General features: G+C 37.3%; 1 protein-coding gene across 1 annotated transcript in view; it reads left to right on the top strand.

Annotated features, from left to right (window-relative positions):
• Positions 1-15,057, top strand: part of LOC131351571 (uncharacterized) — a 103,557-nt gene that overhangs the window by 59,580 nt on the left and 28,920 nt on the right. Inside the window, exons 51-66 of the mRNA XM_058386990.1 lie at positions 221-394; positions 3,646-3,813; positions 3,964-4,137; positions 4,690-4,863; positions 5,416-5,583; positions 5,690-5,863; positions 6,057-6,230; positions 6,433-6,600; positions 6,784-6,957; positions 7,237-7,410; positions 10,698-10,865; positions 11,016-11,189; positions 11,742-11,915; positions 12,468-12,635; positions 12,793-12,966; positions 13,601-13,774. Of these exons, the coding sequence (XP_058242973.1) occupies positions 221-394; positions 3,646-3,813; positions 3,964-4,137; positions 4,690-4,863; positions 5,416-5,583; positions 5,690-5,863; positions 6,057-6,230; positions 6,433-6,600; positions 6,784-6,957; positions 7,237-7,410; positions 10,698-10,865; positions 11,016-11,189; positions 11,742-11,915; positions 12,468-12,635; positions 12,793-12,966; positions 13,601-13,774 (2,754 nt within the window). The remainder of the gene's footprint in view (positions 1-220; positions 395-3,645; positions 3,814-3,963; positions 4,138-4,689; positions 4,864-5,415; positions 5,584-5,689; positions 5,864-6,056; positions 6,231-6,432; positions 6,601-6,783; positions 6,958-7,236; positions 7,411-10,697; positions 10,866-11,015; positions 11,190-11,741; positions 11,916-12,467; positions 12,636-12,792; positions 12,967-13,600; positions 13,775-15,057) is intronic.

Raw genomic sequence — 15,057 nt, forward strand, 5'->3', positions numbered from 1 at the left:
TTATTTTACAGTAAAATATAAGTTAACCTTTAGGGATTATTTAGATTTTAGCCTTCATGTTAAAATTGGCCTTAGTAAAGTGAAACATCATGTGAAAAGAGAATAGATAAGGATAGTCTTACAGCCACACAGTAAGAGCTCTGTATCTATAGATAATTAATTAAGAATTAGACAAAAATGTTGATGAAAGTAGTATCTCATCTGATTTTTTTCCTTCTAGGCTTATTAAATGTGGTCTAATGATGGAAAGCTGTATAACTCTGGCAGAAGTTCTCAGTTCTCCGCTCTGTTTTCTAACTGAGTTGGACCTGAGTGAAAACAGCCTACAGAATTCAGGTGTGATGGAATTATCTAAAGGACTCAAGGATCCATGCTGTAATCTGAAGATATTAAGGTACAGTGATATACACCTGTATAAGCAGCACCACATTACCACTGCTACTATAAAATCTCTTCCATACAGTGTTTTATAGATGTAGAGAATCTTCTGTTTGTGAGTGTGTGTGTTCATACTGAATATACTCAGTAACAATACACACTCATGCTTTGTTGTTGCTTGTTTCAGGGATTTACTGTGTTAAGCTGAATGTTTGGACTTTGAGAGCAGAAATTAGAAACATGTTCCCACTGCTGTGATTTGTCATTTTTATATATGACTTGTAAATTTGTTTAATCTGGCTTGTTTACACAACTTCCTTCTGGCTCTCTCTGAAATGGAAAAGGAAGGGGTTTAACCAGTGACCAGAAGTAGAGCAGGTATAAAAATCAAAATCATGAAAATGCAGCATTATGTTTGCCAGGCAATATCTAATAGAATATTTTCTGTAATTAGACTAATATAAGAATTATGTATTTATAACTGTAACATCATGGCCTGCAAACCACCAGAGGAAGCCTTTGCCTCTTCTGCCTCAAACGTTCAGGAATGAAGGCGCGAGCACAAAGCTGACTGACACAATGGCAATTCAAAGATGGCGTGATGGTCTTCAAATGGTTCTGTCCACAGCAGTCCCATGCGTCATGGGCTGTTCATGCAGATATATCCCCAGCAGAGTGTATATCCCCACCATGTGATGATGCTCCAACCAGGGGTAGGGTGAAAGAAGAAAGAAGAAGCAGTCACACATGGAACTCATGCTGTGATCATGTGATGGTTAAAGACAATGTAGATTATGTGTAAAGTACAGGCAGGGACTCCAATAAGACTAGCTATGACAGCATAACTAAAAGGGAGAGCCAGAAGGTGACAGACATGAAGGCTTCCTGGGACATAAAGCGTCCAACCACTACACAGTCAGCAAACCTGAGTGAGCATATGACGGTGGTAAAGTGACAGCATCCAAACATCTCACTTCATTATACATGCTATGCCCATAAACCTTCCAGATCTGCTTCTTTACCTAAGAAAAACTATACAGTGAAAGCTTAAACTAAACAAATGTGTCTTCAGTTCGGACTTATACACTGAGACTGTGTCTGAATCCCGAACAATAATTGGAGGGCTGGACCATTTAGTGCTTTATAGGTCAGTAACAGTATTTTATAATCAATGTGAAATTTGACTGGGAGCCAATGTAGTGTGGATAAAATAGGAGTGATGTGTTCATATCTTCTGGTTCTAGTTAGGACTCTAGCTGCTGCATTCTGGACTAACTGGAGCTTGTTCCTGCTCCTACTGGAACATCCAGACAGTAAGACATTACACTAATCCAACCTAGAGGTAACAAAAGCACGAACCAGATTTTCTGCATCATGAAGTGACACCATATTTCTTATCTTGGCAATATTTCTGAGATGGAAGAAGGCTACGCTAGTGATATTATCTAGATGAGCTTCAAACCAAAGACCAGAGTCAATAATCACACCAAGATCTTTTACTGCTGGACAAGATGAAACTGAAAGACCATCCACCGTTACTCTGTAATCAGAAAGCTCACTTCTAGCTGCCTGTGGTCCTAGTACTAGCACCTCTGTCTTGTCCAAATTAAGCAGGAGGAAGTTAGTGGCCATCCAATGTCTAATGTCCTTTACACATTCTTCTATCTTAATAAGCTGGTGTCTCTCATCTGATTTAGCTGAAACATATAGCTGTGTGTCGTCGGCATAACAGTGGAAGCTAATACCATGTTTACGAATAATTGCACCAAGGGGTGGCATATATAGGGAGAAAAGCAGTGGGCCTAAAACAGAACCTTGTGGAACACCGAACATATCCTTGGTTTGCATAGAGTAGTCACTATCTGGAAATTAAATCAGTTCCTCAAAAGGGAGTGAAACATTCTAAGTGCTGATAAGAAACATTCATATTATAATCTACAGGATTATCTTTTAGATTGTTGGTTTTTAAATTAATAGTCTGTATTTTCTGTCTGATGTTATCAGTTTTTCCATTGAAATAATTTATGAAGTCAGTGCTGCTGCATGTTGATGGTGTGCACTTTTCTACAGTGGTTTTACTCCTATTTAATTTAGTTACATTATTTAATAAAAATGGATTATTTTTGTTATATTTGATTATGGTGGAGTGCTACGCTAATCTAGCAGCACTAAGAGATTTTTTTGTAGCTCAGAAGGCTTTCCTTCCACATTTTGCAAATTTCCCATTGGGATGAATAAAGTATCTATCTATCTATCTATCTGTCTATCTATCTATCTATCTATCTATCTATCTATCTATCTATCTATCTATCTATCTATGTGTAAGAGGGCACTTTTTAAACCTTTGTTCAAGTGTGTTACACTGTGTCACGAGGCCTGAACACCAGAGGGAGCCATCGCCCGAATATTAACTGTTTCTGCCCACTTCCGGTTCAGTGACGTATAAAAGCAGCACGCTATCTCAGTCACATCGCGAAGCATTGTTTCCCTAGTGTTACCTGCCAAGCCTTGATTTATCGATTGTCTCGCTTCCTTGTGTATGACCCTGCTTGTTTTCTTCTGACTTCGTTTTCTGGACTAGCGTTTTGGTTTTGACTGTTTCATCTTAGCTTTCTGGTTTTGACCCTGCTTTTTCCGTGACCTCGACCAAGATCTTAGCCTTTGGCCCTCAACCCCAATCCGCGTATGGATTCTAATACTCCTACGTCTGACGGGACGTTACACACGGCCCTGTGAAAGTTAGCTTCACAAATGCATGTATTAGCACACGCCCTTCCTCTAGAAAATGACCAAAATGGGAAACATCCCCACAAAATTCATTTTGTGATTTACCTTGGCTTGACTCCAAAGTGGTCAACAGAAACGTGTTTACACTATCATCCAGAAATTGTGAGATTGGCCATGATCTCAGGGAGGGAGGGGTGCTATACTCTCTCTCTCGCTCCTCTATCATCAGAGTGACACTAGCCAGTGATGAGCATCTGCTAGCTCATTCATGCAGAAGTGGCTATATTCTGTTTCACTCTGAGTGTGTTATGCCACCCCCTAGAAGGTAGCATGATGAGCATCTGATCGTCTTTGTCCTCCCTGGTTGGTAGCTGTGTGTAGGATAGGTGAGATCTGGCCAAGACTGAGTTAGGATGAAAAGCAATTATTTGTTTGTTTGTTTTTTTTGCTTTGGCTATTTAATTTCTTTCTTAAAAACACAGTGGTTAGTGGAAATAGTTTTGTGGTTAAATAAATTAACTTAATACTACTTTTGTCCAGACTTTCAGACTGCAGTATAACAGAGGAAGGATACACTGCTCTGGCTGAAGCTCTGAAATCATCTCACCTGATAGAGCTGGATCTCAGAGGGAACGACCCTGGAGCATCAGGAGTGAAAAAGCTTGATGATATCCAAAATAATCCAAATTACAAACTGGAGACACTTAGGTGATTTTTCAAGCAAGCAAAAATCATTTTATAAATATTCATAAATGATTGCTTGAAAGAACTTTAAGCATATTGGATGAACTTAATAATGGACTGCAATTTAGTATTCATTTCATTGGTCATTATTATTATTTTGATATGTTTTTGCAGGTTGTTGAAAAGCTCTGCTGCACAGGAGGCCTGTGATTGGCTAAATTCAGTTGTAGATGAAAACTCTTTACTCCTAAAAGAGCTGGATCTGAGCAGGAAGGAAACAGGAGACTCAGGAGTGGAGAAGCTCTCGGCTCTGATGGAAGACTCACACTGTAAATTTCAGAAAATTAAGTAAGTATTCTGTTTCTTATTGCGATGTTTCATTGTTAGTTTGGTTTTACAAGCAGAATATTTTCATCTGGCATGCACTGAGAAATGACCGAATGTTTTCTAGTATCCTACATGTGCACCAGAAAATCACAGTTAAAAGTTTGTTGAACATCTTTGCTGCTAGCAGCTGTTTGGAACTCGGTAGTGTGAGGAACAAGTAAGGAGAGATGTTTAGGCCCTACAAACTTCAGTGGTTCCTTCCATTACAGGAGTGTCCACATGATCTTGGTCATGTAGTGTAGTTTTCTTTTGTAATTTTAACAGTAACATTAAACAGTATTCACTGAGAAGGAAGACAGTCATTAAGTTATTTAGCACAAAATGATAGGGATTATTTATAGATATTATAAAAACAGTCCTTTGTCATGTGAGATGGAGGTGTTGTGTAGGACACATTCAGCATTATCTCCGAGATTCAGATGGAAGTTCCTGAGATGGAAGTGAGGAATTCCTCAGGTCTCCTGGACTCCTAGGTCTGTCAGCACTATGAACACTTTCATTTTCTCCTTTCAGTCTCAGTGAGTGTAACCTGACAGAGAGAAGCTGCTCGATTTTACACACAGTTCTCAGCTCAGAATCCTCCAAGCTGACTGAGGTGGATCTGAGCAGTAATCCTCTGGAGGACTCAGGAGTGAAGCTGCTTTGTGCTGGACTGAAGAGTCCAAACTGTGAACTGGAGACACTCAGGTCAGTTCATCTTTTCTGTGTAGAGGATTTTACTAAATTGGTTGCTTATGTATCTCCCTGTGACTTTAAATGAAGTGAACAATCTCGTTTAAATTTCTAAAGAAAACATTCTTTATCTTCATTTTTATTCTGATTGTGATCTGCAACCAAACTACCAAACAAAATCTGAGATAATGAATATATAAATATCCTCTATGTTTCTTTATAAGTCAAACAAGAAAGGACATGATTTTAAAAAGAACCACAGACAAACACAGTTATAAGTGTAATTAAATTGATATCAAGCAAATAATTTAGGTGCAAAGCAAATAAGTAAACAGTGTCAAATGTCAAATGGAGTACATAAGTAGGCAATATCTTATACAGCTTCAGTTTAAAAACATAATCACAGTTAAAGGCCAAGTAAAAAATATTTTGTATGTATGGAGAATTTAGAATTGTATTCAGAAGTGTATATATTAAAGCCAAATTAAGTACTACAAAATAGAAAATGTTTTAATGCTGTGATCTTATTTTCATGATTAAATAATAACAGATCTGTGTCCTCTTCAGACTTTCAGACTGCAGTATAACAGAGGAAGGATACACTGCTCTGGCTGAAGCTCTGAAATCATCTCACCTGATAGAGCTGGATCTCAGAGGGAACGACCCTGGAGCATCAGGAGTGAAGCTGCTCACTGATTTACTACAGGATCCAGACTGTACACTGAACACACTGAGGTCAGCAAATTATAACAGTTAATGTAAAGAAATGTTTAAGGAAATGTTAATTAGACCAAAATAAAACAGTTATAGTTAAAACTGTTAAGAATTTCTCTTCTTACAGCTTGTTAAAAAGTCCTGATGCAGTGAAGGCCTGTGATTCTCTGACTGAGGTTCTGGGTAAAAACCCCTTACTGCAGAGAGAACTGGATCTGAGTGGAAAAATAAAAGGAGACTCAGGAGTGAAGCAGCTCTCTGCTCTACTGAAGGATCCACACTGCAGAACTGAGACACTGATGTATGTCACTTACATGTTTATATACTTACTTGTTATTTCTAATATAATATTTGTAATATTTTTCTACCTTGTTGATATTTCTTCTTAAATATGATCATTGTGTGATTCATATAAACTCATTCTCAGATGAACCCCACAATAAAATGTTACTTAAAGTGAAGATTTTCTTTCCACTGTTTCTGGTTCTCTGTAGGCTAAAGGACTGTAGTATTACAGAAGAAGGCTGTTCTGCTTTGACTTCATCTTTTCATTCAAATCCTGCACACATAAGAGAGATGGATCTGAGTGAGAATAAATTTGGAAACTCTGGAGTGCAGAAGCTTTGTGCACTGCTGCAACATCAGTCCTGTAACCTGCAGATACTGAGGTGAGCTTCTGCTTCTGCTCTTTAACTTTTACATAAGAGATTGTGACTTTACATGTAGAATACAAACACAGGCTTCATGTAGAACATATAGAACTTTAATCTTCTTGGTATTACATACTACATAGATGCTTAAAATAATACAATATTAAGGTTTTATCAGACATCAGGGTATCAATAATACCACACAATGTTCTCTCTTCAGACTTTCAGACTGCAGTATAACAGAGGAAGGATACACTGCTCTGGCTGAAGCTCTGAAATCATCTCACCTGATAGAGCTGGATCTCAGAGGGAACGACCCTGGAGCATCAGGAGTGAAGCTGCTCACTGATTTACTACAGGATCCAGACTGTACACTGAACACACTGAGGTGAGGAAATTATAACAATTAAAAAATATATTTGTGAATTAACTGTTCACTTCAGTTCATTTATGAATTATTAATTTATTAACAAGTAAATGTATTTTATTACTATTTGATTAGACCAAAACACTATAGTAAGGTATATTCAATATGAAATTTCTAATGATAATTTTTTTTCTCTCCTTATAGATTGTTGAAAGGTCCTGAAGCAGAAGAAGCTTTTAAACATCTGAATAAAGTTCTAGATACAAACCCTTTATTACAGACAGATCTGAATCTGAGTGGAAAAATAAAAGGAGACTCAGGAGTGAAGCAGCTCTCTGCTCTACTGAAGGATTCACACTGCAGAGCTGAGACACTGATGTGTGTACATTAAACTATTATTATTATTATTATTATTATTATTATTATTATTATTATTATTATTTTACAGTAAAATATAAGTTAACCTTTAGGGATTATTTAGATTTTAGCCTTCATGTTAAAATTGGCCTTAGTAAAGTGAAACATCATGTGAAAAGAGAATAGATAAGGATAGTCTTACAGCCACACAGTAAGAGCTCTGTATCTATAGATAATTAATTAAGAATTAGACAAAAATGTTGATGAAAGTAGTATCTCATCTGATTTTTTTCCTTCTAGGCTTATTAAATGTGGTCTAATGATGGAAAGCTGTATAACTCTGGCAGAAGTTCTCAGTTCTCCGCTCTGTTTTCTAACTGAGTTGGACCTGAGTGAAAACAGCCTACAGAATTCAGGTGTGATGGAATTATCTAAAGGACTCAAGGATCCATGCTGTAATCTGAAGATATTAAGGTACAGTGATATACACCTGTATAAGCAGCACCACATTACCACTGCTACTATAAAATCTCTTCCATACAGTGTTTTATAGATGTAGAGAATCTTCTGTTTGTGAGTGTGTGTGTTCATACTGAATATACTCAGTAACAATACACACTCATGCTTTGTTGTTGCTTGTTTCAGGGATTTACTGTGTTAAGCTGAATGTTTGGACTTTGAGAGCAGAAATTAGAAACATGTTCCCACTGCTGTGATTTGTCATTTTTATATATGACTTGTAAATTTGTTTAATCTGGCTTGTTTACACAACTTCCTTCTGGCTCTCTCTGAAATGGAAAAGGAAGGGGTTTAACCAGTGACCAGAAGTAGAGCAGGTATAAAAATCAAAATCATGAAAATGCAGCATTATGTTTGCCAGGCAATATCTAATAGAATATTTTCTGTAATTAGACTAATATAAGAATTATGTATTTATAACTGTAACATCATGGCCTGCAAACCACCAGAGGAAGCCTTTGCCTCTTCTGCCTCAAACGTTCAGGAATGAAGGCGCGAGCACAAAGCTGACTGACACAATGGCAATTCAAAGATGGCGTGATGGTCTTCAAATGGTTCTGTCCACAGCAGTCCCATGCGTCATGGGCTGTTCATGCAGATATATCCCCAGCAGAGTGTATATCCCCACCATGTGATGATGCTCCAACCAGGGGTAGGGTGAAAGAAGAAAGAAGAAGCAGTCACACATGGAACTCATGCTGTGATCATGTGATGGTTAAAGACAATGTAGATTATGTGTAAAGTACAGGCAGGGACTCCAATAAGACTAGCTATGACAGCATAACTAAAAGGGAGAGCCAGAAGGTGACAGACATGAAGGCTTCCTGGGACATAAAGCGTCCAACCACTACACAGTCAGCAAACCTGAGTGAGCATATGACGGTGGTAAAGTGACAGCATCCAAACATCTCACTTCATTATACATGCTATGCCCATAAACCTTCCAGATCTGCTTCTTTACCTAAGAAAAACTATACAGTGAAAGCTTAAACTAAACAAATGTGTCTTCAGTTCGGACTTATACACTGAGACTGTGTCTGAATCCCGAACAATAATTGGAGGGCTGGACCATTTAGTGCTTTATAGGTCAGTAACAGTATTTTATAATCAATGTGAAATTTGACTGGGAGCCAATGTAGTGTGGATAAAATAGGAGTGATGTGTTCATATCTTCTGGTTCTAGTTAGGACTCTAGCTGCTGCATTCTGGACTAACTGGAGCTTGTTCCTGCTCCTACTGGAACATCCAGACAGTAAGACATTACACTAATCCAACCTAGAGGTAACAAAAGCACGAACCAGATTTTCTGCATCATGAAGTGACATCATATTTCTTATCTTGGCAATATTTCTGAGATGGAAGAAGGCTACGCTAGTGATATTATCTAGATGAGCTTCAAACCAAAGACCAGAGTCAATAATCACACCAAGATCTTTTACTGCTGGACAAGATGAAACTGAAAGACCATCCACCGTTACTCTGTAATCAGAAAGCTCACTTCTAGCTGCCTGTGGTCCTAGTACTAGCACCTCTGTCTTGTCCAAATTAAGCAGGAGGAAGTTAGTGGCCATCCAATGTCTAATGTCCTTTACACATTCTTCTATCTTAATAAGCTGGTGTCTCTCATCTGATTTAGCTGAAACATATAGCTGTGTGTCGTCGGCATAACAGTGGAAGCTAATACCATGTTTACGAATAATTGCACCAAGGGGTGGCATATATAGGGAGAAAAGCAGTGGGCCTAAAACAGAACCTTGTGGAACACCGAACATAACCTTGGTTTGCATAGAGTAGTCACTATCTGGAAATTAAATCAGTTCCTCAAAAGGGAGTGAAACATTCTAAGTGCTGATAAGAAACATTCATATTATAATCTACAGGATTATCTTTTAGATTGTTGGTTTTTAAATTAATAGTCTGTATTTTCTGTCTGATGTTATCAGTTTTTCCATTGAAATAATTTATGAAGTCAGTGCTGCTGCATGTTGATGGTGTGCACTTTTCTACAGTGGTTTTACTCCTATTTAATTTAGTTACATTATTTAATAAAAATGGATTATTTTTGTTATATTTGATTATGGTGGAGTGCTACGCTAATCTAGCAGCACTAAGAGATTTTTTTGTAGCTCAGAAGGCTTTCCTTCCACATTTTGCAAATTTCCCATTGGGATGAATAAAGTATCTATCTATCTATCTATCTGTCTATCTATCTATCTATCTATCTATCTATCTATCTATCTATCTATCTATCTATCTATCTATCTATCTATCTATCTATCTATCTATCTATCTATGTGTAAGAGGGCACTTTTTAAACCTTTGTTCAAGTGTGTTACACTGTGTCACGAGGCCTGAACACCAGAGGGAGCCATCGCCCGAATATTAACTGTTTCTGCCCACTTCCGGTTCAGTGACGTATAAAAGCAGCACGCTATCTCAGTCACATCGCGAAGCATTGTTTCCCTAGTGTTACCTGCCAAGCCTTGATTTATCGATTGTCTCGCTTCCTTGTGTATGACCCTGCTTGTTTTCTTCTGACTTCGTTTTCTGGACTAGCGTTTTGGTTTTGACTGTTTCATCTTAGCTTTCTGGTTTTGACCCTGCTTTTTCCGTGACCTCGACCAAGATCTTAGCCTTTGGCCCTCAACCCCAATCCGCGTATGGATTCTAATACTCCTACGTCTGACGGGACGTTACACACGGCCCTGTGAAAGTTAGCTTCACAAATGCATGTATTAGCACACGCCCTTCCTCTAGAAAATGACCAAAATGGGAAACATCCCCACAAAATTCATTTTGTGATTTACCTTGGCTTGACTCCAAAGTGGTCAACAGAAACGTGTTTACACTATCATCCAGAAATTGTGAGATTGGCCATGATCTCAGGGAGGGAGGGGTGCTATACTCTCTCTCTCGCTCCTCTATCATCAGAGTGACACTAGCCAGTGATGAGCATCTGCTAGCTCATTCATGCAGAAGTGGCTAGATTCTGTTTCACTCTGAGTGTGTTATGCCACCCCCTAGAAGGTAGCATGATGAGCATCTGATCGTCTTTGTCCTCCCTGGTTGGTAGCTGTGTGTAGGATAGGTGAGATCTGGCCAAGACTGAGTTAGGATGAAAAGCAATTATTTGTTTGTTTGTTTTTTTTGCTTTGGCTATTTAATTTCTTTCTTAAAAACACAGTGGTTAGTGGAAATAGTTTTGTGGTTAAATAAATTAACTTAATACTACTTTTGTCCAGACTTTCAGACTGCAGTATAACAGAGGAAGGATACACTGCTCTGGCTGAAGCTCTGAAATCATCTCACCTGATAGAGCTGGATCTCAGAGGGAACGACCCTGGAGCATCAGGAGTGAAAAAGCTTGATGATATCCAAAATAATCCAAATTACAAACTGGAGACACTTAGGTGATTTTTCAAGCAAGCAAAAATCATTTTATAAATATTCATAAATGATTGCTTGAAAGAACTTTAAGCATATTGGATGAACTTAATAATGGACTGCAATTTAGTATTCATTTCATTGGTCATTATTATTATTTTGATATGTTTTTGCAGGTTGTTGAAAAGCTCTGCTGCACAGGAGGCCTGTGATTGGCTAAATTCAGTTGTAGATGAAAACTCTTTACTCCTAAAAGAGCTGGATCTGAGCAGGAAGGAAACAGGAGACTCAGGAGTGGAGAAGCTCTCGGCTCTGATGGAAGACTCACACTGTAAATTTCAGAAAATTAAGTAAGTATTCTGTTTCTTATTGCGATGTTTCATTGTTAGTTTGGTTTTACAAGCAGAATATTTTCATCTGGCATGCACTGTGAAATGACCGAATGTTTTCTAGTATCCTACATGTGCACCAGAAAATCACAGTTAAAAGTTTGTTGAACATCTTTGCTGCTAGCAGCTGTTTGGAACTCGGTAGTGTGAGGAACAAGTAAGGAGAGATGTTTAGGCCCTACAAACTTCAGTGGTTCCTTCCATTACAGGAGTGTCCACATGATCTTGGTCATGTAGTGTAGTTTTCTTTTGTAATTTTAACAGTAACATTAAACAGTATTCACTGAGAAGGAAGACAGTCATTAAGTTATTTAGCACAAAATGATAGGGATTATTTATAGATATTATAAAAACAGTCCTTTGTCATGTGAGATGGAGGTGTTGTGTAGGACACATTCAGCATTATCTCCGAGATTCAGATGGAAGTTCCTGAGATGGAAGTGAGGAATTCCTCAGGTCTCCTGGACTCCTAGGTCTGTCAGCACTATGAACACTTTCATTTTCTCCTTTCAGTCTCAGTGAGTGTAACCTGACAGAGAGAAGCTGCTCGATTTTACACACAGTTCTCAGCTCAGAATCCTCCAAGCTGACTGAGGTGGATCTGAGCAGTAATCCTCTGGAGGACTCAGGAGTGAAGCTGCTTTGTGCTGGACTGAAGAGTCCAAACTGTGAACTGGAGACACTCAGGTCAGTTCATCTTTTCTGTTAAGAGGATTTTACTAAATTGGTTGCTTATGTATCTCCCTGTGACTTTAAATGAAGTGAACAATCTCGTTTAAATTTCTAAAGAAAACATTCTTTATCTTCATTTTTATTCTGATTGTGATCTGCAACCAAACTACCAAACAAAATCTGAGATAATGAATATATAAATATCCTCTATGTTTCTTTATAAGTCAAACAAGAAAGGACATGATTTTAAAAAGAACCACAGACAAACACAGTTATAAGTGTAATTAAATTGATATCAAGCAAATAATGTAGGTGCAAGGCAAATAAGTAAACAGTGTCAAATGTCAAATGGAGTACATAAGTAGGCAATATCTTATACAGCTTCAGTTTAAAAACATAATCACAGTTAAAGGCCAAGTAAAAAATATTTTGTATGTATGGAGAATTTAGAATTGTATTCAGAAGTGTATATATTAAAGCCAAATTAAGTACTACAAAATAGAAAATGTTTTAATGCTGTGATCTTATTTTCATGATTAAATAATAACAGATCTGTGTCCTCTTCAGACTTTCAGACTGCAGTATAACAGAGGAAGGATACACTGCTCTGGCTGAAGCTCTGAAATCATCTCACCTGATAGAGCTGGATCTCAGAGGGAACGACCCTGGAGCATCAGGAGTGAAGCTGCTCACTGATTTACTACAGGATCCAGACTGTACACTGAACACACTGAGGTGAGGAAATTATAACAATTTATGTAAACATAAAAATTTGTCAATTTTCACTTTATTTATGAATTATGAATTTATTAACTATTTGATTAGACCAAAATACTATAGGAAGATATATTTAATATAAAATTATTAATGAGACTTTTTTCTCTCCTTATAGATTGTTGAAAAGTCCTGAAGCAGAAGAAGCTTTTAAACATCTGAATAAAGTTCTAGATACAAACCCTTTATTACAGACAGATCTGAATCTGAGTGGAAAAATAAAAGGAGACTCAGGAGTGAAGCAGCTCTCTGTTCTACTGAAGGATTCACACTGCAGAGCTGAGACACTGATGTGTGTACATTAAACTATTATTATTATTATTATTATTATTATTATTATTATTATTATTATTATTATAGGCAGCACAGTGGCTTAGTGATTAGCATGTTCCCCTCACACCTCCAGCGTCCTGGGTTCCCTCCGGTTTCCTCCCACAGTCCAGTACATGCTTCTAGGCTGACTGCAGTTTCTAATTTGCCCATACTGTGTGATTGTGTGAGTGAATGAGTGTGTGTGTGTGTGTGTGTGTGTGTGTCCTGCGATGGGTTGGCACTCCATCCAGGGTGTATCCTGCCTTGATGCCCAATGACACCTGAGATAGGTACAGGCTCCCCGTGACCTGAGGATAGATTGGATAAGTGGTACAGACACTGAAATAAAAAAATATTATTATTATTGTTATTATTATTATTATTATTATTATTATTATTATTACTATTAAAATAAGTTGAATAATTATTATTATAATAATTTATATTAGTAGAATATAAATTAACCTTTATGGATTATTTAGATTTTAACCTTCATGTTGAAATTGGTCTTAGTGAAGTGAAACATCAAGAGCTCTGTATCTATAGATAATTAATTAAGAATTAGACAAAAATGTTGATGAAAGTAGTATCTCATCTATTTTTTTTCCTTCTAGGCTTATTAAATGTGGTCTAATGATGGAAAGCTGTATAACTCTGGCAGAAGTTCTCAGTTCTCCGCTCTGTTTTCTAACTGAGTTGGACCTGAGTGAAAACAGCCTACAGAATTCAGGTGTGATGGAATTATCTAAAGGACTCAAGAATCCATGCTGTAATCTGAAGATATTAAGGTACAGTGATATACACCTGTATAAGCAGCACCACATTACCACTGCTACTATAAAATCTCTTCCATACAGTGTTTTATAGACGTCTACATGGAGAGGTGCTGTACTTGCCAAGTGAATGTAAAACATGGATTTTGTTATTTAAAATGATCATTAATGCACCTGATCTGAGTGTAAAAACAATGCTAGTGAGCCGATCATTCACAGAGAAGACAGGATGCTGGGAATTGAATCGAATTCGCAGTAATTGGAGTGTGTAGAGAATCTTCTGCTTGAGTGTGTGTGTTCATTCTGAATATACTCAGTAACAATACACACTCATGCTTTGTTGTTGCTTGTTTCAGGGATTTACTGTGTTAAGCTGAATGTTTGGACTTTGGGAGCAGAAATAAGATGTATTTTCCCTCTGCTGTGATTCATCATTTTTATATATGATTTGTAAACTTGTTTAATCTGACCTGTTTACACAATACAGTCAATATTCTTAGCCATCATACATTTTAGTATAAACTTTCTATTCAGCCATTTTTGGCACATTTGTAGCTAGAAATCTTAATATATGTTCAGTTCCTTCTGTGAATAATTGCACCAAGGGGTAGCATATACAAGGAGAGAAGCAGTGGGCCTAAAACATAACCTTGCGAAACACTGAACATAACCTTGGTATGCATAGAGATGTCACCATCTAGATCTACACACTGATAATGGTCAGTCAGATAAGACCTGAGCCAGAAGAGGGCTTTTCCTTTAACACCAGCAACATGTTATGAGGTCTAAATCCTGACTAAATCCTGACTGATACATTTCATGAATGTTATTCCTATGTAAGTATTAACACAACTGCTGTGTTACAGCCTTTTGTAGGATCTTGGAGATAAAGGGCAGGTTTGATATTGGCCAGCATTTTTTTTTTATCAGGGGTTTGATAAACACTTGTTTAAAGATTTAGGTACATAGTCAGTGCTAAGGGAAGAATTTATTGTTTTTAGAAGGGGTTCAGTAGCTACTGGTATTATCTGTTTAAAGAAACATGTGGGTAAGGGATCTAGTATGCAGGTTGATTATTTTGAAGATGAAATTAGTGAAATTAATTTAGTCTCTCAAAAGGGAATGCTGATCAGAAATATTAATATTATAATGTACAGGATTATCTATGAAATTAATGGTTTTTAATTAGTAATTAAATTAGCTCTTTATAAACTATTACATACTGTATGTGTAAGAGGTCTTTTTATACCTTTATTCTCATCTGTTACACTGCCTTGCGATGTAAGGATGACTTTAAA

Source organism: Hemibagrus wyckioides, linkage group LG04 (assembly GCF_019097595.1).
Source record: "Hemibagrus wyckioides isolate EC202008001 linkage group LG04, SWU_Hwy_1.0, whole genome shotgun sequence".
Classification (NCBI taxonomy): Eukaryota; Metazoa; Chordata; class Actinopteri; order Siluriformes; family Bagridae; genus Hemibagrus; species Hemibagrus wyckioides.